Raw genomic sequence first — 19,146 nt, forward strand, 5'->3', positions numbered from 1 at the left:
GAATTAATTATCTGATTAGAGCGTGACACCAGGTGTCTTCAATATTGAACCTTTTCACAATATTCTAATTTTCTGAGATACTGAGTTTGGGATTTTCCTTAGTTGTCAGTTATAAACATCAAAATTAAAAGAAATAAACATTTGAAATATATCAGTCTGTGTGTAATGAATGAATATAATATACAAGTTTCACTTTTTCAATGGAATTAATAAAATAAATCAACTTTGTTGATGATATTCTAATTATATGACCAGCACCTGTATGTATCCCTACATGCACTGCATGATCCAGCAGTCACTACTGTGACCATCAGCATGTTCACTCATTCTATGACCACACTCAACAAAACTGAATATAAATTAATTCATATATTAATACTAGACACCCTAAAGATAACATGTTCTAAAATTCTGTGTCATATCTTTGTGTTAACAAGCAGTCATCATCTTCCCATGGTGCAAAACAGGAAGTAAACTGCTCTGGTCATGTGACACTGCACACATTTCAACTGCTGGATCCTAAGGGGCCTCACTAGTGCGCACAGTGTGATTGTGATCAGGCGCGCTCGGGGCAGTCCTGCAGCGTGATGAGCTGGTTAATGTTTACTCTGAGGCCGAGCGCGGTTACTAAACTAACCCGCTGTTATCTGTCTGCTGACGCTGGCGCGGGGAAAATGGTAAGACATTATTCTCATTTCGCCAACGCTTTCTTTCGCGAATGTGCGTGCGGGAGTGTGACGTCGGCAGCTGCTCGACCAATCAGCGGCGTCGCTGCTGGAGGTCAGCGACTGATTGAATGCTAACACGATCTAGTATTTGGCTCCTAATCAAAGAAACAATGTTATTCCCAGAAAGGGAGGCATTCCGTGTTTATGGGTTTGTTGAATTTGAGACATAAGTTGCGTCCCAAATGAACCCCGATAGCGCCAGTCAACAAACCTCCAGCGCCATCTAGAGGACGCGTTTGGAATTACACGTTTTAAAAGCGATTCTATCTTTCTTTCTTTCTCTCTTTCTTTCTTTCTTTCTTTCGTTCTTTCTTTCGTTCTTTCTTTCTTTTGCTGGGGTATTTTGATTGTAACCTATAGTATAACAGACACCTTTTTATTATATATATATATACATACAAAATTAGTATAATTTCCGAGTACAAATTCGTCCTCAAAAGTAGGTAACGCAAATTATAAGCAATGTCAAACACACACAAATACAATGACAATGTATCCCAGATTGCCTTGTATGTAGTTTGCGTTATTTTGTCTGGTAAAAGTTAAAAAAACATGCTATTAAAACTGCAGTGAAAATTAATTTTTGATCGGTCTGATTGTTTTATAATTCTGTTCACCCGACAGATGGCGCAATAAACCCGTTATTTAACTGATAGCAAGTTTATTTGTTATAGCGCTTTTTACGATACAAATCATTGTAAAGCAACTTTACAGAAAATAAAATTTCTACAATATTTAGTAGTAGCTTATTAGTAGTGACTGTCAGTTTATGTGCATATGACAGGATTATTCAGAAAAATTAATACAAGATGTAGTCACCCAGACGATGAACATTATTAACAGCAGTTCCCACGTGGAAAAAACCTATATAAACATATATGTTTTAATAAAGGTTTTGATATAGGTATATATATATGTGTATATATATATAAATACACACACACCTATATACATGTATGCACGTATAAATGCACCTATATGTTCACCTATAATAGTAAAATTAAAATCCATAGGTGCTAGGCAACATAAATAAAAGTCCAAAATGTAGAAATGTACAATATTTATTTTCTCAAGATCAAGTACAAAACCAAAAATATAGTACAAGATCAAAAATAAGACAAAAAACCTGCTAGGCAACATAAATAAAAGTCCAAAATATAGAACTGTACATTATGTATTTACAAGAACAATCGAATAGTACAAGAACAAAAAACTGAACAGAATTTTTTTTTATCTTGTTGCTCTTCTCAGCTCCGTGAGCTCCGTGAATTAATAGATGTGCCTGTCAAAAAAAAAAAGTTCGGGGGTCCATCTCCGTGTGGACGGGGCCGAAGAAGTAACGTGTACTTACGGTTATCGATACAAATGTAGCGGAGTAAAGAGTACAATGTTTGCCTCTCAAATGTAGTTGAGTAAAGTCATGAGTACTCCCCAAAAATGATACTCGGGTAAAGTACAGATCCCTCAAAACTGTACTTAAGTAATGTACTCAAGTAAATGTACTCCGTTACTGTCCGGCTCTGTATATCATGTTAATATATTGCCATACTTTAATTCCATAACATGCCAATTACATGTGATACCAATTTCACGTGTTCGCATATACATAAGTTCTTGCATAATTTTTTTCGTTAATTCTTAATTTTTGCCTTGATAATAGAAAATATGAGCTAGGCATCATGTATTAATGAGATATGAGCTACAAAATGACCAGATCCTGCCATTAGCTATATAGAAGACATATCTTGTATGTATAGGTCTTATATGTGGATATGAAGAAGCAATACAGGAGACCTATATTTCCTGTATATGCACATACAGTATATGCACCTCAATTTTGCCTATATGTGCATATATCCACATATAGGTTCTTTCCACGTGGGTTATTATATGATGCAGTCACACTTGTAGCAATAATTGTTAGTTCTGTTTGTTGATTCAGGGTTAGCATCATCTGAGGTCCTCTGAGGGTCAGCATCATCTCTTCTCAGGTGTTCTGGATCCAGACTGGAGCTTGTGTAAATCCTAGTTACCACGGGATGAAGATCCCAGCAGAAACAGAGAAACACATAGAGACATCATTAGCATAGCTGCTGTTCCAACAGAGTTAAATTAATTAGTTTAACCCAAGCTAAAGAATAAGAATGCGCATTTGATCAGATGCAACTACACTCACAATTTAAGAGATGCATTATTCAAATGCTTGGCGAAAGAGATGTGTTTTTAATCTAGATAGGTAGTCAGTGCAGAGACTGTAAAATTGGGGTAATATGATCATATTTTCTTGACCTGGTAAGGACTCTAGCTGCTGTATTTTAGACTACCTGTAGCTTGTTTATTGACGAAGCAGGACAACCACCTAGAAGTGCATTACAATAGTCCAGTCTAGAGGTCATGAATGCATGAACTAGCTTTTCTGCATCAGAAACAGATAACATGTTTCGTAGCTTGGCAATGTTTCTAAGATGGAAGAATACAGTTTTTATAACATGGGAAATATGATTTTCAAAAGACAAGTTGCTGTCTAATATAACACCCAGATTTCTGACTGTAGAGGAAGTAACCGTACATCCGTCTAGTTTCAAATTGTAATCTACTAGGTTCTGTGTACTGTTTTTTTGTCCAATAAGTAATATCTCTGTCTTATCCGAATTTAATAGGAGAAAATTATTGGTAATCCAATTTTGAACACACTCTGTTAGCTTAGATAATTTAGAAGTTTAATCTGGTCTCGTTAAGATATATAGCTGAGTATCATCAGCATAATAGTGGAAACTAATCCCGTATTTTCTAATAATATTACCATGGGGCAACGTGTATATTGAAAATACCAGAGGACCTAGGACGGATCCTTGTGGCACTCCATATTGTACTGGTGATAAATGATATGACTCCCCATTTAAATAAACAAAATGGTAAAGAAACATGTTTTAGTATTAGTTCTTTAAAAGTACATATTAGTATCTTTGAAAAAAAAGCATAATTTTTAATTTTAATTTTCCATTAATTCAATTTTTTTAACAATACTAAATCACTATGGATGATTTAACTAACTTGATTATGCTATCATTTTAATCATTTTAAAGGTTAAAATCTAACATTTTAAATTTACATTAAACAAAAAAAAAATTGGTATGTTGAGGTTACGTTGTAATAATTTGGTTTGATACACAGGTAGTTTAATGTTATGTGTTAAGTGGTTTTTAAAATACATTTCTGAATGCATAAAGGTCTAGACCATGGAAGAAGGAAGTTTTGAATCTTTGCAAGTATAGAAAACACAATGTGCAATTTTATCTGTACTACTGCACACTATTCACACTCCCTCAATCTGAGTGAAAGTTTAATCTCATTATGTGTTAATTTACTGATGTGATATGATGATATGATGATGTGTTGTGTGCAGGCCACAGACTGGCTGTCCTCCGCTGAGCGAGAACAGTTCCTCATGGAGCTGAGGGCCACCGGATGGATGGAGGTTAAGGACCGCGATGCTCTCTACAAGGAGCTGAACTTCAAAACCTTCAACCAGGTCAGCCACTCGACACACCTTAAATGTCTCCGCACAGCTGACACGACTGTCTCCGCACACCTAAACTACTGACACGACTGTCTCCACACACCTAAACTATTAACACAACTGTCTCAGCACATCTAAACTGTCTCTGCACAACTAAACTACTGACACAACTTTCTCAGCACACCTTAACTGTCTCTGCACAGTTAAACTACTGACACGACTGTCTCTGCACACCTAAACTGTCTCAGCACACCTAAACTATTAACACGATTGTCTCAGCACACCTAAACTGTCTCAGCACACCTAAACTATTAACACAACTGTCTCAGCACATCTAAACTGTCTCTGCACAACTAAACTACTGACACAACTTTCTCAGCACACCTTAACTGTCTCTGCACAGTTAAACTACTGACACGACTGTCTCTGCACACCTAAACTGTCTCCGCACACCTAAACTATTAACACGATTGTCTCAGCACACCTAAACTGTCTCAGCACACCTAAACTATTAACACGACTGTCTCAGCACATCTAAACTGTCTCCGCACACCTAAACTAATGACACAACTGTCTCTGCACACCTAAACTAATGACACAACTGTCTCCGCACACCTAAACTATCGACATGACTGTCTCAGCACACTTAAACTGTATCTGCACACCTAAACTAGTGACACGACTGTTTCCACACACCTAAACTACTGACACGACTGTCTCCACACACCTAAACTACTGACACGACTGTTTCCACACACCTAATCTACTGACACGACTGTCTCCACACACCTAAACTACTGTTACGACTGTCTCCACACACCTAAACTACTGTTACGACTGTCTCCACACACCTAAACTACTGACACGACTGTCTCCACACACCTAAACTACTGTTACGACTGTCTCAGCACACCTAAACTGTCTCCGCACACCTAAACTATCGACATGACTGTCTCAGCACACTTAAACTGTCTCTGCACACCTAAACTACTGAAACGACTGCCTCCACACACCTAAACTACTGACACGACTGTCTCCACAGACCTAAACTACTGACACGACTGTCTCCACACACCTAAACTACTGACATGACTGTCTCAGCACACTAAACTACTGAAAAGACTGCCTCCACACACCTAAACTACTGAAAAAGACTGTCTCCACAGACCTAATCTACTGACACGACTGTCTCCACACACCTAAACTACTGACATGACTGTCTCAGCACACTAAACTACTGAAAAGACTGCCTCCACACACCTAAACTACTGAAAAAGACTGTCTCCACACACCTAAACTACTGACACGACTGTCTCCACACACGTAAACTACTGACACGACTGTCTCAGCACACCTAATCTACTGACACGACTGCCTCCACACACCTAAACTACTGACACGACTGTCTCCACAGACCTAATCTACTGACACGACTGTCTCCACACACGTAAACTACTGACACGACTGTCTCCACACACGTAAACTACTGACACGACTGTCTCAGCACACCTAAACTACTGACACGACTGTCTCCACAGACCTAAACTACTGACACGACTGTCTCAGTACATCTAATCTACTGACACGACTGTCTCCACACACCTAAACTACTGACACGACTGTCTCCACACACGTAAACTACTGACACGACTGTCTCAGCACATCTAATCTACTGACACGACTGCCTCCACACACCTAAACTACTGACACGACTGTCTCCACACACCTAAACTACTGTTACGACTGTCTCAGCACACCTAAACTGTCTCCGCACACCTAAACTATCGACATGACTGTCTCAGCACACTTAAACTGTCTCTGCACACCTAAACTACTGAAACGACTGCCTCCACACACCTAAACTACTGACACGACTGTCTCCACAGACCTAAACTACTGACACGACTGTCTCAGTACACCTAATCTACTGACACGACTGTCTCCACACACCTAAACTACTGTTACAACTGTCTCAGCACACCTAAACTGTCTACGCGCACCTAAACTACTGACATGACTGTCTCAGCACACCTAAACTGTCTCCGCACACATTAACTACTGAAAAGACTGCCTCCACACACCTAAACTACTGAAAAAGACTGTCTCCACACACCTAAACTACTGACACGACTGTCTCCACACACGTAAACTACTGACACGACTGTCTCAGCACACCTAAACTGTCTCCGCACGCCTAAACTACTAACACAACTGTCTCTGCACATCTAAACTGTCTCCACACAGCTAAATTACTAAAATCACTGTCTCCGCACAGTTAAACCACTAACACAACTGTCTCAGCACACCTAAACTACTGACACGACTGTCTCCACACACCTAAACTACTGACACGACTGTCTCCGCACACCTAAACCATCTCTGCACAGCTAAGCTACTAAAATGACTGTGTCCACACACCTAAACTACTGACACCTAAACTGTCTCCGCACAGCTAAACTATTAACACGACTGTCTCAGCACACCTAAACTACTGACAAGACTGTCTCCGCACACCTAAACTGTCTCCGCACAGCTAAACTACTGACACGACTGTCTCCGCACACCTAAACTGTCTCCGCACAGCTAAACTACTAACACCACTGTCTCCGCACAGCTAAACCACTAACATGACTGTCTCAGCACACCTAAACCATCTCCGCACAGCTAAACTACTAACACAACTGTGTCCGCACAGCTGAACCACTGACACGACTGTCTCCGCACACCTAAACTGTCTCTGCATAGCTAAACTACTAACACAACTGTGTCCGCACAGCTAAACCACTAACACGACTGTCTCAGCACACCTAAACTGTCTCCGCTGAGCTAAACTACTAACACGACTGTCTCTGCACACCTTAGTTGCAGGTGTAACCCAAGCACTTTTTCCCAAACCCTTGTTGAGGAGTATGTGCTTTGATGGCTGAGTGAAGACAGAAAAACAATACTTTTATAAATGTTCATTTATTTGATCCATAATACAGTAAAAATGGTGAAATAGTATTAGAATATAAATCAGCTGTTCTGTGTCAATCTCTGTTAAACTGTAATGTATTTCTGTGATGCGCAGCTGTATTTTCAGCATCATTACTCCAGTCTTCAGTGTCACGTGATATTCAGAAATCATTCTGATATGCTTCTTTACTGCTCAAGTTGTTCTCTAGCTTCGGTGTTTATAAAATTATATTAGTGATCATTGTGTTGTTGCTGTTGCTAGAGATATACAATTATTCAAGCAGGAACCACAAATTATTGTAAGTGCTGCATGAAACATTTTAATACTGTAGACAAGGTCCTCGCTCAATTTGACTGGGACAATATTACATTAATCCCAGATATTGGAAGTGCTTGGAAATATTTTATGACAATTGTATTATTTATTATTGACAAGTATGCACTTATTAAAAAATGTTTTGGGATAAACTGTGAATCTCAACTGCATTGTCTGACCTCATTCACGAGCGGGATGCTGCAGGGGCTAAGGCCAGACAAACCAACTTAAATCCTGACTGGTTGAACAGCTGTTTAACAGCTTCAAAACAAATGTATTGTTGTATTTACACCCACATAAACTTTTGTCTATCAACCAATCAGGATTTCATAAAAAAACAGCACCATTAAGGCTGTTGTAATTGACCTTGTGGAGTCCCTAGATGGAAAACACCACTGTGCGTGTCTTTCAATTGATTTAACTAAAGCATTTGATACAGTGGAGCATGAGATTATGTTAGATAGGCTTAGAAGTGTTGGTGTATCAGACAATGTAGTCTTGTGGTTTAGTGTTTATTTAAAGGGAAGAATTCATCAAATCAGACTTAATGTAAGTTGGCACGGGAGTCCCCCAAGGATCTGTATTGGGGCCATTATTATTTACTATATATATAAATTGTCTAGATGTTAATATTGAAAATCCAAGGTTCCACTTTTATGCAGACGACAACAAGCTCTGGATGATTTAAAATCAGCATTTGATATTATTCAAACAAGGTTTTGTTCTTTAAAGTTTATCTTAAATGTCGAGAAAACTAAATTTATCTGGTTATCAAATTCCAAATTCCAGAACCACACTGACCCCAGAAACACATCTCAGTGTTTTTAAGCCTTCTCTCTCTCTCTGTTTCTCACTCTCTCTCTCCCTTTCTCTGTCTCTCTCCCCTCTCTCTCTCCCCTCTCCCCCCTCCCCTCTGTCTCTCTCTCTCTCTCTCTCTCTTTCTCCTTCTCCTTCTCCTCATGTCAGTCTGTATTACCGTGAGGCACAGCAGAGCTGTTCTTGGCAGCTGTTGAGGTTTTGATCAAAATTATTTCTTTCACAAACAATCAGATTCGTTAAAATGTTTCATGTGCCTCAGAAAACCACTAACTATCCTATCAGTCCCTCTGTTTCTCTTTCACGCTGTCTTTTGTTCACTTTGTTTGCCTCTCCTTGTAATAGTGACCTCACTGTTTTCCATTTGCACATCTCAGTCATTCTCTTTCTCTCTTCTGCATGTGTTTGGTTCTCGGCATCCTTCATCATCCTGGACTTTAGACAAAGTAATGTCATTAAATGTTGCATGCACTTACAAAAAGAAAATCAGTATCATCTTCAGTATTTTTGTCTTGTTTTCCAGTACAATCTGTAGATCAAGATATATTTACTGGATATGTAAAATGAATACACAGTCTTGTTTTCTGAAAAATGTATCAAAATTATTATTATTATTATTTTTTTTTTTTTGAAGAACAAACATCTTTATTTACATTCAGAGACCATATTGTGTTCCATTCAATTTATCACTTAAATTTGCTCTTAAAAATGTGTTACATTTTCAGAAAGTCTGTTCAGGGAATGTCCTCTAACAGAGTCTGTTGTCTCAGAGCACTTGAGTTCTGATCAAAATCAATAGATGCATCAGTTATTTTAAGAGACAACGAACCCTTTAGTCCTTCCTCTGATTTTGGTGTCCACAGTAAAATATGTGCCCTCAAACAAAACCAACAGTGAGCCATTGATGTGGAGTAAATGCTCAAACTCTGCGATTTAAATGGTCAAACTATGTTGCATGTCAATGCCGTATTATTACCTTTCTCCAAAGATTTCTGCACATTTGGGAGAGCATTATATGAAGCCGATTGGCAGCTGTGGGCATCAGGAGGGCCGGAGCCCCTGAGAGGAGCCGTAATCACACTCATTTATGTTCTGAAGCGTCCGATGCAAGGCGTTCGCCCGGTCTGTGTGCGTTTAGGCCGCTGAGCCCAATCCGGCAGCAGCACATGTGTTTGGAAGCGCAGCAGGGAACGTCCACATGCGCTCATCAGTGCTTTATGACAATCATGCCGTAATAACAGAAAATGCCCCTAAAGTGGTGTACGGGGTAACGTGCGGTGGTGGTTCTGATTATTGGAGATGAGGGCCTGTAACATGTCAAGACTAATTACCTGCTCCTGACAGAGCGAGGCGTCGCTCCACAATACAGAGCAAACGACAGACCCCAGAACCTCCGTCCTTGACCTCTCTAGTGCCTTTTAGTCTGCCGCATGTGTATCTAATGTTGAACAACACTAGATTGTAAAATGCTGTTTGTGTTTGTGATTCAGTGCTCAGAGCTCAGTTTGAAGCGTGAGCTCAAGTCAGATCAAATTGGACCAGCTCAGTAATCAAAGCTTATTTTAACTTGTTTTTTTTTGCCTGCCAGAAACCAAACGTCAAAAAGGAAATGTTTTGGCGAACGTTAACATGCCCCGCGATTGAATAATGGCCAATATTCCTAATGAAAGCTGAGCAGAAGCAGACCATGTGCTTAAATTGCAGATGGAGTCGAGTTGCAGGATTTTGTCAATCACTTTAAATGGATAACAGGACGGTTTGCTTGATAGCCGGTTTGATAAAATAGCCAATTGTGTTACATCATGTGTTCCGCAAATTGCTTACAATATACGACACTCGTAATTACCTCCCCCTCTTTTTTTAAACTACTCCTGTTTCATTATGAGCGCGTTTGGCCAAGCCCACAGATTTGTCTGCGAAGGCTTGTGTACAATGGCGGTTCAGTTGACTTAATTAGCGAAGGAAGTATTTAAAGGCTTAATTGAGATTGCATTGGGAAATTGCTCTGAAATAGCCAGTGTGTTTTTTTCACAGGCGGTTTGGCTCGAGTTAGATCTGACCTCTGATTGGAGGATGCAGTAACTCTGTCCTCCTCCAATCTCAGCTCAGCTAAACATCTGAGCTCACATACTCACGCTATTTAGATTGAGACTTCCTCTGAAACAGTTGCTGCACTGGACTCAGAGCATCTCTATTCACTTTGCCAAAGCTGCAACCCATTCCTCTGTTCAGTATATACAGTGGGTTATTGCATTTAACTATGTGTGCCTTGTTAAGTTATTACAAATATATGCCTCTAAAAATCGGTATTCACAGTTAATATACTGTTCAGCTTTTTAACCCTCTGGTGCTATTCAGTCAATTTCGACCCCAACTTTTTATTTATTATTACTATTACTTTATTCGGAATGGTACAAAACATGGTAAAAGATTTGGCATTTGCTATGTGAACACACACACACACACACACACACACACACACTCTCTCTCTCTCTCTCTCTCTCTGTTAAAAATGACCACAATGGAAAGGAATGGCAAGTGATTTTCATCTAGTGGAAAACTGAAAGCTCAATGTTTTTGAGATGGAAACACAACTTGTTTAAATTTATGGCTTTGATTTTCAAGCAGTTTTAGAGTAAAACATGTTTTGGAACAAAATAACATCTATATCTTTTTTAGCTTCAATTACTTATTTTCTCTCTTTTTTCACTTAAGCAAAAATCTCCCAAGTGTTTTCTTTAAAAGAGACCAAACTTAATGCCGTGCTCACTCAAGATTTATGACTGTTTAAGTTGTAAATTTCAATTTCAGGTCTATCCTCAAAAATTGGTAACAGTTAATAGATAAATCATCCATACTTTAGTACCATAAAATATAACTCTAAAGATATTCATTAAAAATGATAATAATAAAGTAAATTAATAAATTAAATTAAATTAGTACATCAATTTAACTGAAATAAATAAATAAATGTCACGACAGGCCAGCCACACCAGAGTTCGCCCTTATTTGGTGTTGATCTACTAATAATTGAGGAGAACCTGTCTGGTGTAATATTGTGGTGTTTAATCTGTGTGCAAGATGAGTTGAGAGAGTCCTGTGATCTTCCATTGCTGCGTCTGTTTTCTTCTCCTCAGGCGTTCGGCTTCATGTGTCGAGTGGCTCTGCAAGCAGAGAAGATGAACCATCATCCAGAGTGGTTCAATGTTTATAACAAGGTAATAACTTCAAACAGAGCCACATATTTCTCACTCTTGAGCAGCAGTTTATAAAGTTTTTCCAAATGTTTAACATGAATCCACTGTGTTTGAAGTACACGAGAGGCCACACACATCAGGCCTTTGAAAGTGTCGCATTTGCACGGCAAACAATCACACTATGTAGTGCACTAGCTCACATTTCATGTCAGTTCGAGTGAGAAAACTGGAGTGAGCGCTGGGAAATAATCCTGACGATCTGTTGTGGAAATTTTCTTTGTGAAATAAGCAGTAGTGGTTTCGTAAATCAGCTTACTGTGCGGTAGGCTGACTTCTTTATTAAAGTAATTGCAGGACTGGACAAGCTTGGGCTGTTCTCAGTGCTCACTACTGCAGTCGCCCACCACAGAAGACATCACTGTGACATCAGCATAAACATGAAACCTAGCATTTATAATGATAACAATAACATGAGTGAAATAAGTAGAGGACCCAAAACAGAGCCCTGAGGAACACCCATAGTGATCTGTAAAGGTGTGGATATATCAAAAGCTAGCTGTTGATCATGACGGAGTTTCTGGCTGTTTTTCAGGTCCAGATCACTTTATCGACACATGACTGTGGAGGACTGTCAAAGAAGGACATTCGACTGGCCAAGTTCATTGATAAGGTGGCTCTGTCCCTGTAGAGGCTCGTCCTTATTGAACGTACATTCATTTTCAATATTTAAAATCTTTTGTATTTTCTCAAAAAGAGAAATGGTTCATTTGTTAATTCACACGTGTGTTTCAAATTTGTTTTATTTTATTTGGATCTACATGATTCTGGTAAATGCATATCAAACAGATGTTGGAAAACTGTTAATAGATACATTTCATATTCATTAAATATCTGATACAATTTTCCCTCTTTACTTCTGTATCGATGGATACTTGTTCACTATGCTGCCCTTCAGACTAAACGTGTACACTCCCTGCGCTTTAAGATGAGCTCTTAAGTCCCCTTCACAGGGCGCTGTTGGACAATAGGAAGTAGAAGTGATGACCAAATGAAGCCTCGTGAACTACTGAAGGCTTTCAGGAAAAGATTAAAATCGTCACAATTGAACAATATAATAAACAATATTAGCAGCCAAAAGCCTGTCAAAGACGCTCTGTAGGATGAAGCATCCACCACACATTCCACAGATCGATTCAAGTTACGTGCACAAATAAAAGCCTTACAGTTTGTTCTGGTATATTAATTTACCCATTGAACTGTCAATTTTAGTATCAGTACGAATGTCAATATGATGAAATAGAAGAATAATGTACACACATGAATTGCACGTGAAAAATTTAAAATTTTCCTGAAATAATTTGGATTCTTCATAATACTTGTATGACTGGACATCTAAAATGTAACCGAATAAGTCTGAATTAAAACTTACTCGTAAAGAAGATCTGGATCGAATATTCCGACACACAAAGTGAGTCTCGCACGTGACTGGACAGAAAGTGTAGCTTCTGTTTGTCATTGGTCACGTGATTTCTAGGTAAACAACACAAGCTTAAAATTGAAGCTTCATCTGGCACGCCCCTTTCTTCTCAACACTAGCTCGAATGTCACATCACTAGGAATTAGCTGACCGCTCTCTACATAGGCAGTTACTAAACGTTAATGAGTTGATGTGCTCGAGGAAGGCAGACACACAAATAAGCTCCCAGTTCATACTCTTACAAAAGTTTGTACGTTAGTATATTGCTAAGCTAAATAAAACAAAAACAGACAACACATGCATTTTTTTTTTTATTAGAGCTGTTTTAATCAACATACTGCAAAATAAAATTAATTAAAAAAAAAAATTTATGTTCACAATACATTTTGTGATTTACTAATATTATCAGGGTAGGGGATAAAGGAATGAGGTGAGGACTCACTGATGCAGGAGAATGGGCTTTTATTGGCAAAAATAAAACAAACCAAGGCTGCATCCGAAAACTGAAACATTCTGACTTCGGGCGTCGCATTCCAAAGTAGGAAGGCATCAAGGCACGTCCGAAATCAGTGCCAGCTTCATTTCCTGTCTCCTGAAATGCCTTCATATGGCCGATTTTTGAAGGCAGCGTACATGTATCCTTCGCTGCCTTTGGTATTCCACAATCCTGTGCGTTCCATTCTGTGACAGTTAAGCCAAAAAATAAAGATGGCGTCTGAAAGTTGCGGACTGTGGTCAGTTTGTGTGTAAATGTATGTTTCTGAACAACCTTTTCCACTTTTTATATAATTTCTAGCGAGAAATTAATATAGCAGCAATTAAATATACACAGTTATCACCAAAACTCTCTATAATTTGCTGTAGATCAGTAAACCAAAAGCCAAAAGCAAAAACACTGCCTGCAAAGTCATTGCCTGATTAGACAGCAAGGCAGCAAGTCAAATGCCTGAGTTTTCGGATGCAGCCCAAAACTACCCCATAGGGGAAAACAGGCTGTCAACCAGGCTTGGCAAGACAGGACAGGATACATGCAATGATGAACTGACCCGGGACTGCAAACAGGGAGCAAAAGAGGAGGGTAATGAGGAAAACACAGGTGGGGCTAATTAACCAATAATCAGGAAACAAGATGGGTGTGGACAAGAAAAATGACATGAGAGCACATTGCTTTTGTCTTTGTTTCTTGTGTGCCATGTGCTCTCATGTCATTTTTCTTGTCCACACCCATCTTATACAAAACAAAAACACAAGCACATGGCCAGGAAAACAAGACACATAATAAATCTGTAATAAATAATTTCAGAATGGTTTGTGTACCAAACTCCATGCATTTCATTTGTAATGACAGACCTATATTTCATTTTAGTCAGTTTATAAGCATGCAGCATTTTGACTGTACCACTTTACTTGGGCTACACATAATGACAACACATTTCCATAATTTCTTAGGACAAAAAAGAGCATAGAGTATGTTTCATATAGACGTGGTGTGCACCTCGGTGAGCCGACAGAGATTACATAATTTTAAACAAGACTACTATTTAAAATAATGAAAGGAATACAATTTCTGTAACCATTTAACCAATGTTTAACCAACCATGTTTATTTTGTTTGCTGTGCATCAATTTTATGAAAGTGCTTTGGCTTTAAAAATGTATATAAAATACATACCAAATGCACCATAAAATTATCATAAAAAGTATTTTATTTGTGTGCTGTAATATGAATATCTGGTTTGCATGTGGTTGTGTGAGGAACAGATGCAATTGCAATCTTCTTCTACATCCTCTGTTGAGACCATAAGTGTCTCTTACGGTCCCTTTTATTAAGAATTCAATTACGACAAGCATTATATTCCCTCACTTATAAGCTCATTTTGTGCATTTATTTTCAGTATTTGGTAAAACATCCATAACATAGTGTTATGCAAGGATTGATCATTTCTATACCATGTGAGTATCGCCAATGATTTCCACACTTACCAGCACTGTATTAATGGCTACTTTTTTTGTTTGTTTCTATCCAGGAAATGACTCCACATCCACAAACACAGTCATGACCAGTATATCACAAAATATCTTATTCACTTGATTTTGTTGTTTGGTAAAACTTCTATAGTAGACTCTACAGTACTTGTTTTCCACTGGTTGATTGCTATCATAATCAAAGTTTACTCATAATGATTTCAAAGCTGAAGGTATAGAATGGGTCTATTAAGCTGCATTATTCGCAGGAGATCGTAGGTCAACTGAGCTGTTGGTTTCTAGCAGGTCACTTGTATCAGCCAGCAGGTCATTTTAAGTGCTCTCATTATTAGTCGCTCACTGCTTCGCTCCTCATCTGCTTTAAATTGCTTTGTTGCATTACCAATGGCCAATCTAATAAACTCACTCTTTACTAAAGGGTACTGCACCAACTCTTTCCACAAACCTTGGACGTTGTGTTAAAACAGAGCTAGCTTGAGTCAGCAGTAGAAAATAACATCTTCAGGAACTGTAGTCTGGCATTGCTTGCAAGAGTAGTGTTTCTTGCCTGCTGCTGGAAGTCAAATGTTATGGTGTTTGGGCACTAGCCAGAGAAGTCAAATATCTGCAAATCAAGATAACGAGGTCTCCTCATGTCCTTGCATTTAAATACATTTTACAGAGTTAAATTTCAACCCGAACCGCACTGGTGTCACCTGTGTGATAAACAAACTGTGGTCCAGGCCCTCCAATAAGATACTGGCTTCGTCCCCAGAGCGTCCATATATTTGCAGAGAGTTTCACACAGGTCTGTGAGTGTTTACCATGCCCCAGTCAAACTCTGAAGAAAAGTTGATATTTACCAGACTAGAAATGGTTTCAAATCTATTTTCTAAAGAGTTTAGAATCCACCAATCCACTAGAAAGTTTGCACAAATGAAAGAAATTCAACACCACTGTCCAAGTCCCAGTGTATTCAGTGAAATTCAATAATGAAAATATTTAAACAAGGTGATTTTGACCTTGAGGAAAACTTTGATCGTTAAACAAAACCTAATTGCCATTGGCAGATGGTGACTCAGTAGGTGGGTGTAATCTATAGGTGTTTTTAAACTTCTTCCAATTTTGGCACACTGCACTGTCTACTGGCTTCAGAAAAAAAAAGAAAATCCAAGAAACTGCCAAGAAAGTTGCTTTGTTGATGTAGCCCGTACATAGTATTGTGAAAGACTGGCAGCTTCTCCTGCAAGATCTCATTCCCAGAGCAGGGTAAGAAAGCACAAAACTGCTATATTAACTTGCTGAAAGAAGTCCACCTCGTGGCCGAGCCAACTCTTTGTGCCATTGGTAAGGAGTATGCTCCAACAGGACAGCACTTCCAAACTAGCAGCACACATCAAGTGCTGGATGTTTAACCTCAAGGAGATCAGGCAGAGCGGTTGAGTTATCTCAGAAGAAACATGGATTTACTAATCGGGTGCTGAGGTAAACCCATCCCTCCAAACGAGCTATCGCATTACCGAACATCTGATAAATGTGATTACAGATGAACTGGACATAGATGTCATTAAAACATTTATCAGTGAGTGGTGTAGTTTCATCATGTTAGTCCCCGAAAGGATGGAGCGCTTTTGAATGTAGAGTGGAGACTCTTCCAGCAACCGTTCCTCTGCAGACAGATGCCTCTGGAGTCAGTGGAAGGGAATTACATATCAACGGCTTTCCTGACCTGGATTTCCCTGAGAGCCGTGATACTCTAGAAGAAGGGTTTGGCTAGAACATGGCCCCTGGATTCCCTCCGTTTCTACCTTCTGGGGAGACCCTTCGTGCTAGAGACAGACTATCAACTTCAGTGACTGGAATGCATGAAGGACTCCAATGCACAAATTACAGTCTCGCTCCCTTCAGTCCTACAAACTCAATGTGAAATATTATCTTGTTTCTCAAATATTGTTAGAGGGGCCAAAGCGTGATCCCAGCTGTCCTCTAAAACAGCTCCTATAGCAGACACTGGGGTTAGATAAACTGGCCCCCTGAGGACCGACCCAACAGACATCAGCCATATAGCTCATACATGCAGCAAACATTTTACCTCTTAAAAGAGCTGAAAGGACTTTTATCAATGTTTTATACCCTTGCTGGAATAATGATAGTGGACGCCGAGTATGGTGGTGGAGTATGGTTTCAGGGTGTCATATCATCTATTGTGTGGTATCATATTAATCTGTTTAATGTACGTTTACCCATGAGTGTAAACTGTCAGATAATAGAGATGCTAGTCTGTAACTAGCGTTCAGTAAGATTAGTTATTATTGAAGAGTGCTGTTATTGAAGAATTGCAGTTCTTGCTTTGAGGTTGTTTCTTTGATTTATTTGGAGTTGGAATAATTGGAGTTCAGTATATTGTATTGTATATTTATTTCCTTATTTTGTCACATTTTGCTGTCTGCTGGTTTGGGCTGGCAGTGTCCTCCATTGACACCTTAATTCACACCTTAGCTTTATTCAGTTTCTCAAGAAGACTCGTGTGGTCAAGCCAGGAGGTGTAACCTTTCATAACTCCTTCCTGTTTTAGCCATTCTGTAATATTAAAGCCTGCCACAGATCCAGTCACTCAATGATCCTTTCATCCTATTCCTGTTCCAGCCAAAAGTTGAAGTCTGGCACGGTCCAGTAACAGTAACGGTAACCTGCTGTAGATGCTGTAACTAAACCCTCTGACTGCAAGAGTCATCATCCTCCACTGACAGCCAGGGGTGCGTTTCCCAAACACAACTATGGTCGCAAGTTCTGTCATTACCAATAGAGTTCAATGGAACTAATGACCAGTGTTATCTAAATACGCAGCATAGAAACCTCAGCTATGGAGGTAGAGTAATAACTGTCAGAACCCTTTACTGCAGGGGGTCCTGCTGAACATAGGAGATATTTTGAAGAACCAAACAGTTGACTTCCACAGTACTGTGTCAGTGTCAGTCAGTGGCTAACTGTCTGGTTACTCGCAATCTTCAGAATATCTTCTTTTGTGTTCAGCAGAAGAAAGAAACTCATTCAGGATTGGAACTTGATGGAAATTTGATTTGATTGAAAATTTAATTTTTGGGTGAACTATCTTTTCTAAGACAGTTTCCACTCAACTAAATACACTACTGAAGCTGCTGGATTTAGGTTTACAGGTAAAGTTTTTCCATAAATTACATCACTTCAGTCCATTACAATAGTATATTGTTTTTAATTTAACTGGTAATCGGAAAAGAAAACCTTAAGTCTGTCTTTTAGTGATCATCTATCTATATGTTTCTTAGTTTGTGAAACTGACTGAGGAGGGCAGAATCAGCAATAACAGCCGCTAATGTGACACAATCATCTGAATGGAGTTGTTCATCCTCGGCTAGTGTGGCCAAACTATATCAGTTTGTATTATATTTATTCCACTGGTTTAAATATTGTTTATCACTATACCTGTGTTTTAAGGATCCCTTTTAAGTCTTGTAAGTTTTTTTAAATACATAATTCGATTAATACTTTACCTATCAATGCCCACATCATATGTTAATTACAAAAATTATTTCAATTAGGGGATAAAATGGGTAACTCTTTAAGTATAGTCCTTGTTATACATTGTACATATACTTAACATTAGTACAAAAAAAATTATGCATAATTCCATGCCATAACCTTAAACCTTAGCCTTAAGTAAATGCATGTATTATTATTAAACAGTACTTGAATTTACAATCGCACTGTAAAACGGACACCTTGAAATAAAGTGTAACCAAAAATGTATTAGCCTACTCTTTTTTTTCTTTAATTATTAATATTATTATTATTATTATATTACAGGTACTGAAAAATACGCACAGGAACACAGTAGTGTGATGTTTATTTTTTAATCCCCAGAAGAACGTATTGTAGAATTCACCCTATAGGTCTTTACCCGATATATATATATAAATATATATATATATATATATATATATATATATATATATATATATATATATATATATATATATATATATATATATATATATGACAGGCTCGCCACGAGATTCCACCCAAGTCTCCTTCGCCTAATTTTCGTATTGCACTAAAATTCAACTGTTGCGAGCACATGTAATTTAGCATTTAGACTGTAGCCGCCTGGCAGCAGAACAGATGAAGTGTGTTAAT

At 38.6% G+C, this 19,146-nt stretch overlaps 1 protein-coding gene across 3 annotated transcripts; it reads left to right on the top strand.

Moving 5' to 3' along the window:
• Positions 1-494: 494 nt before the first annotated feature.
• LOC113038210 (pterin-4-alpha-carbinolamine dehydratase 2-like) lies at positions 495-18,755 on the top strand. 3 transcript variants are annotated; one of them, XM_026195472.1, is made up of 5 exons: positions 495-677; positions 4,135-4,260; positions 11,473-11,553; positions 12,125-12,239; positions 15,036-18,755. In XM_026195472.1, exons 1-4 carry the CDS (start codon positions 588-590, stop codon positions 12,218-12,220), a joined length of 393 nt encoding a protein of 130 aa, XP_026051257.1. In that variant the 5' UTR covers positions 495-587; the 3' UTR covers positions 12,221-12,239; positions 15,036-18,755. The 3 variants fall into 3 exon arrangements, with proteins under 3 accessions (XP_026051257.1, XP_026051255.1, XP_026051256.1); XM_026195470.1 differs by having other exon boundaries at positions 12,125-12,202; XM_026195471.1 differs by lacking the exon at positions 15,036-18,755 and having other exon boundaries at positions 12,125-12,763.
• The last annotated feature ends 391 nt before the right edge of the window (positions 18,756-19,146 follow it).

This window comes from Carassius auratus, chromosome 21, assembly GCF_003368295.1.
Source record: "Carassius auratus strain Wakin chromosome 21, ASM336829v1, whole genome shotgun sequence".
NCBI lineage: Eukaryota > Metazoa > Chordata > Actinopteri > Cypriniformes > Cyprinidae > Carassius > Carassius auratus.

Excerpts from the sequence above, each read along its gene's own strand:
- LOC113038210 (XM_026195470.1), top strand. The coding sequence starts at position 588 with ATGAGCTGGTTAATGTTTACTCTGAGGCCGAGCGCGGTTACTAAACTA. Across the intron at positions 4,261-11,472 it reads ACTTCAAAACCTTCAACCAG|GCGTTCGGCTTCATGTGTCG; the intron begins GTCAGCCACTCG and ends TCTTCTCCTCAG. Across the intron at positions 11,554-12,124 it reads GGTTCAATGTTTATAACAAG|GTCCAGATCACTTTATCGAC; the intron begins GTAATAACTTCA and ends GCTGTTTTTCAG.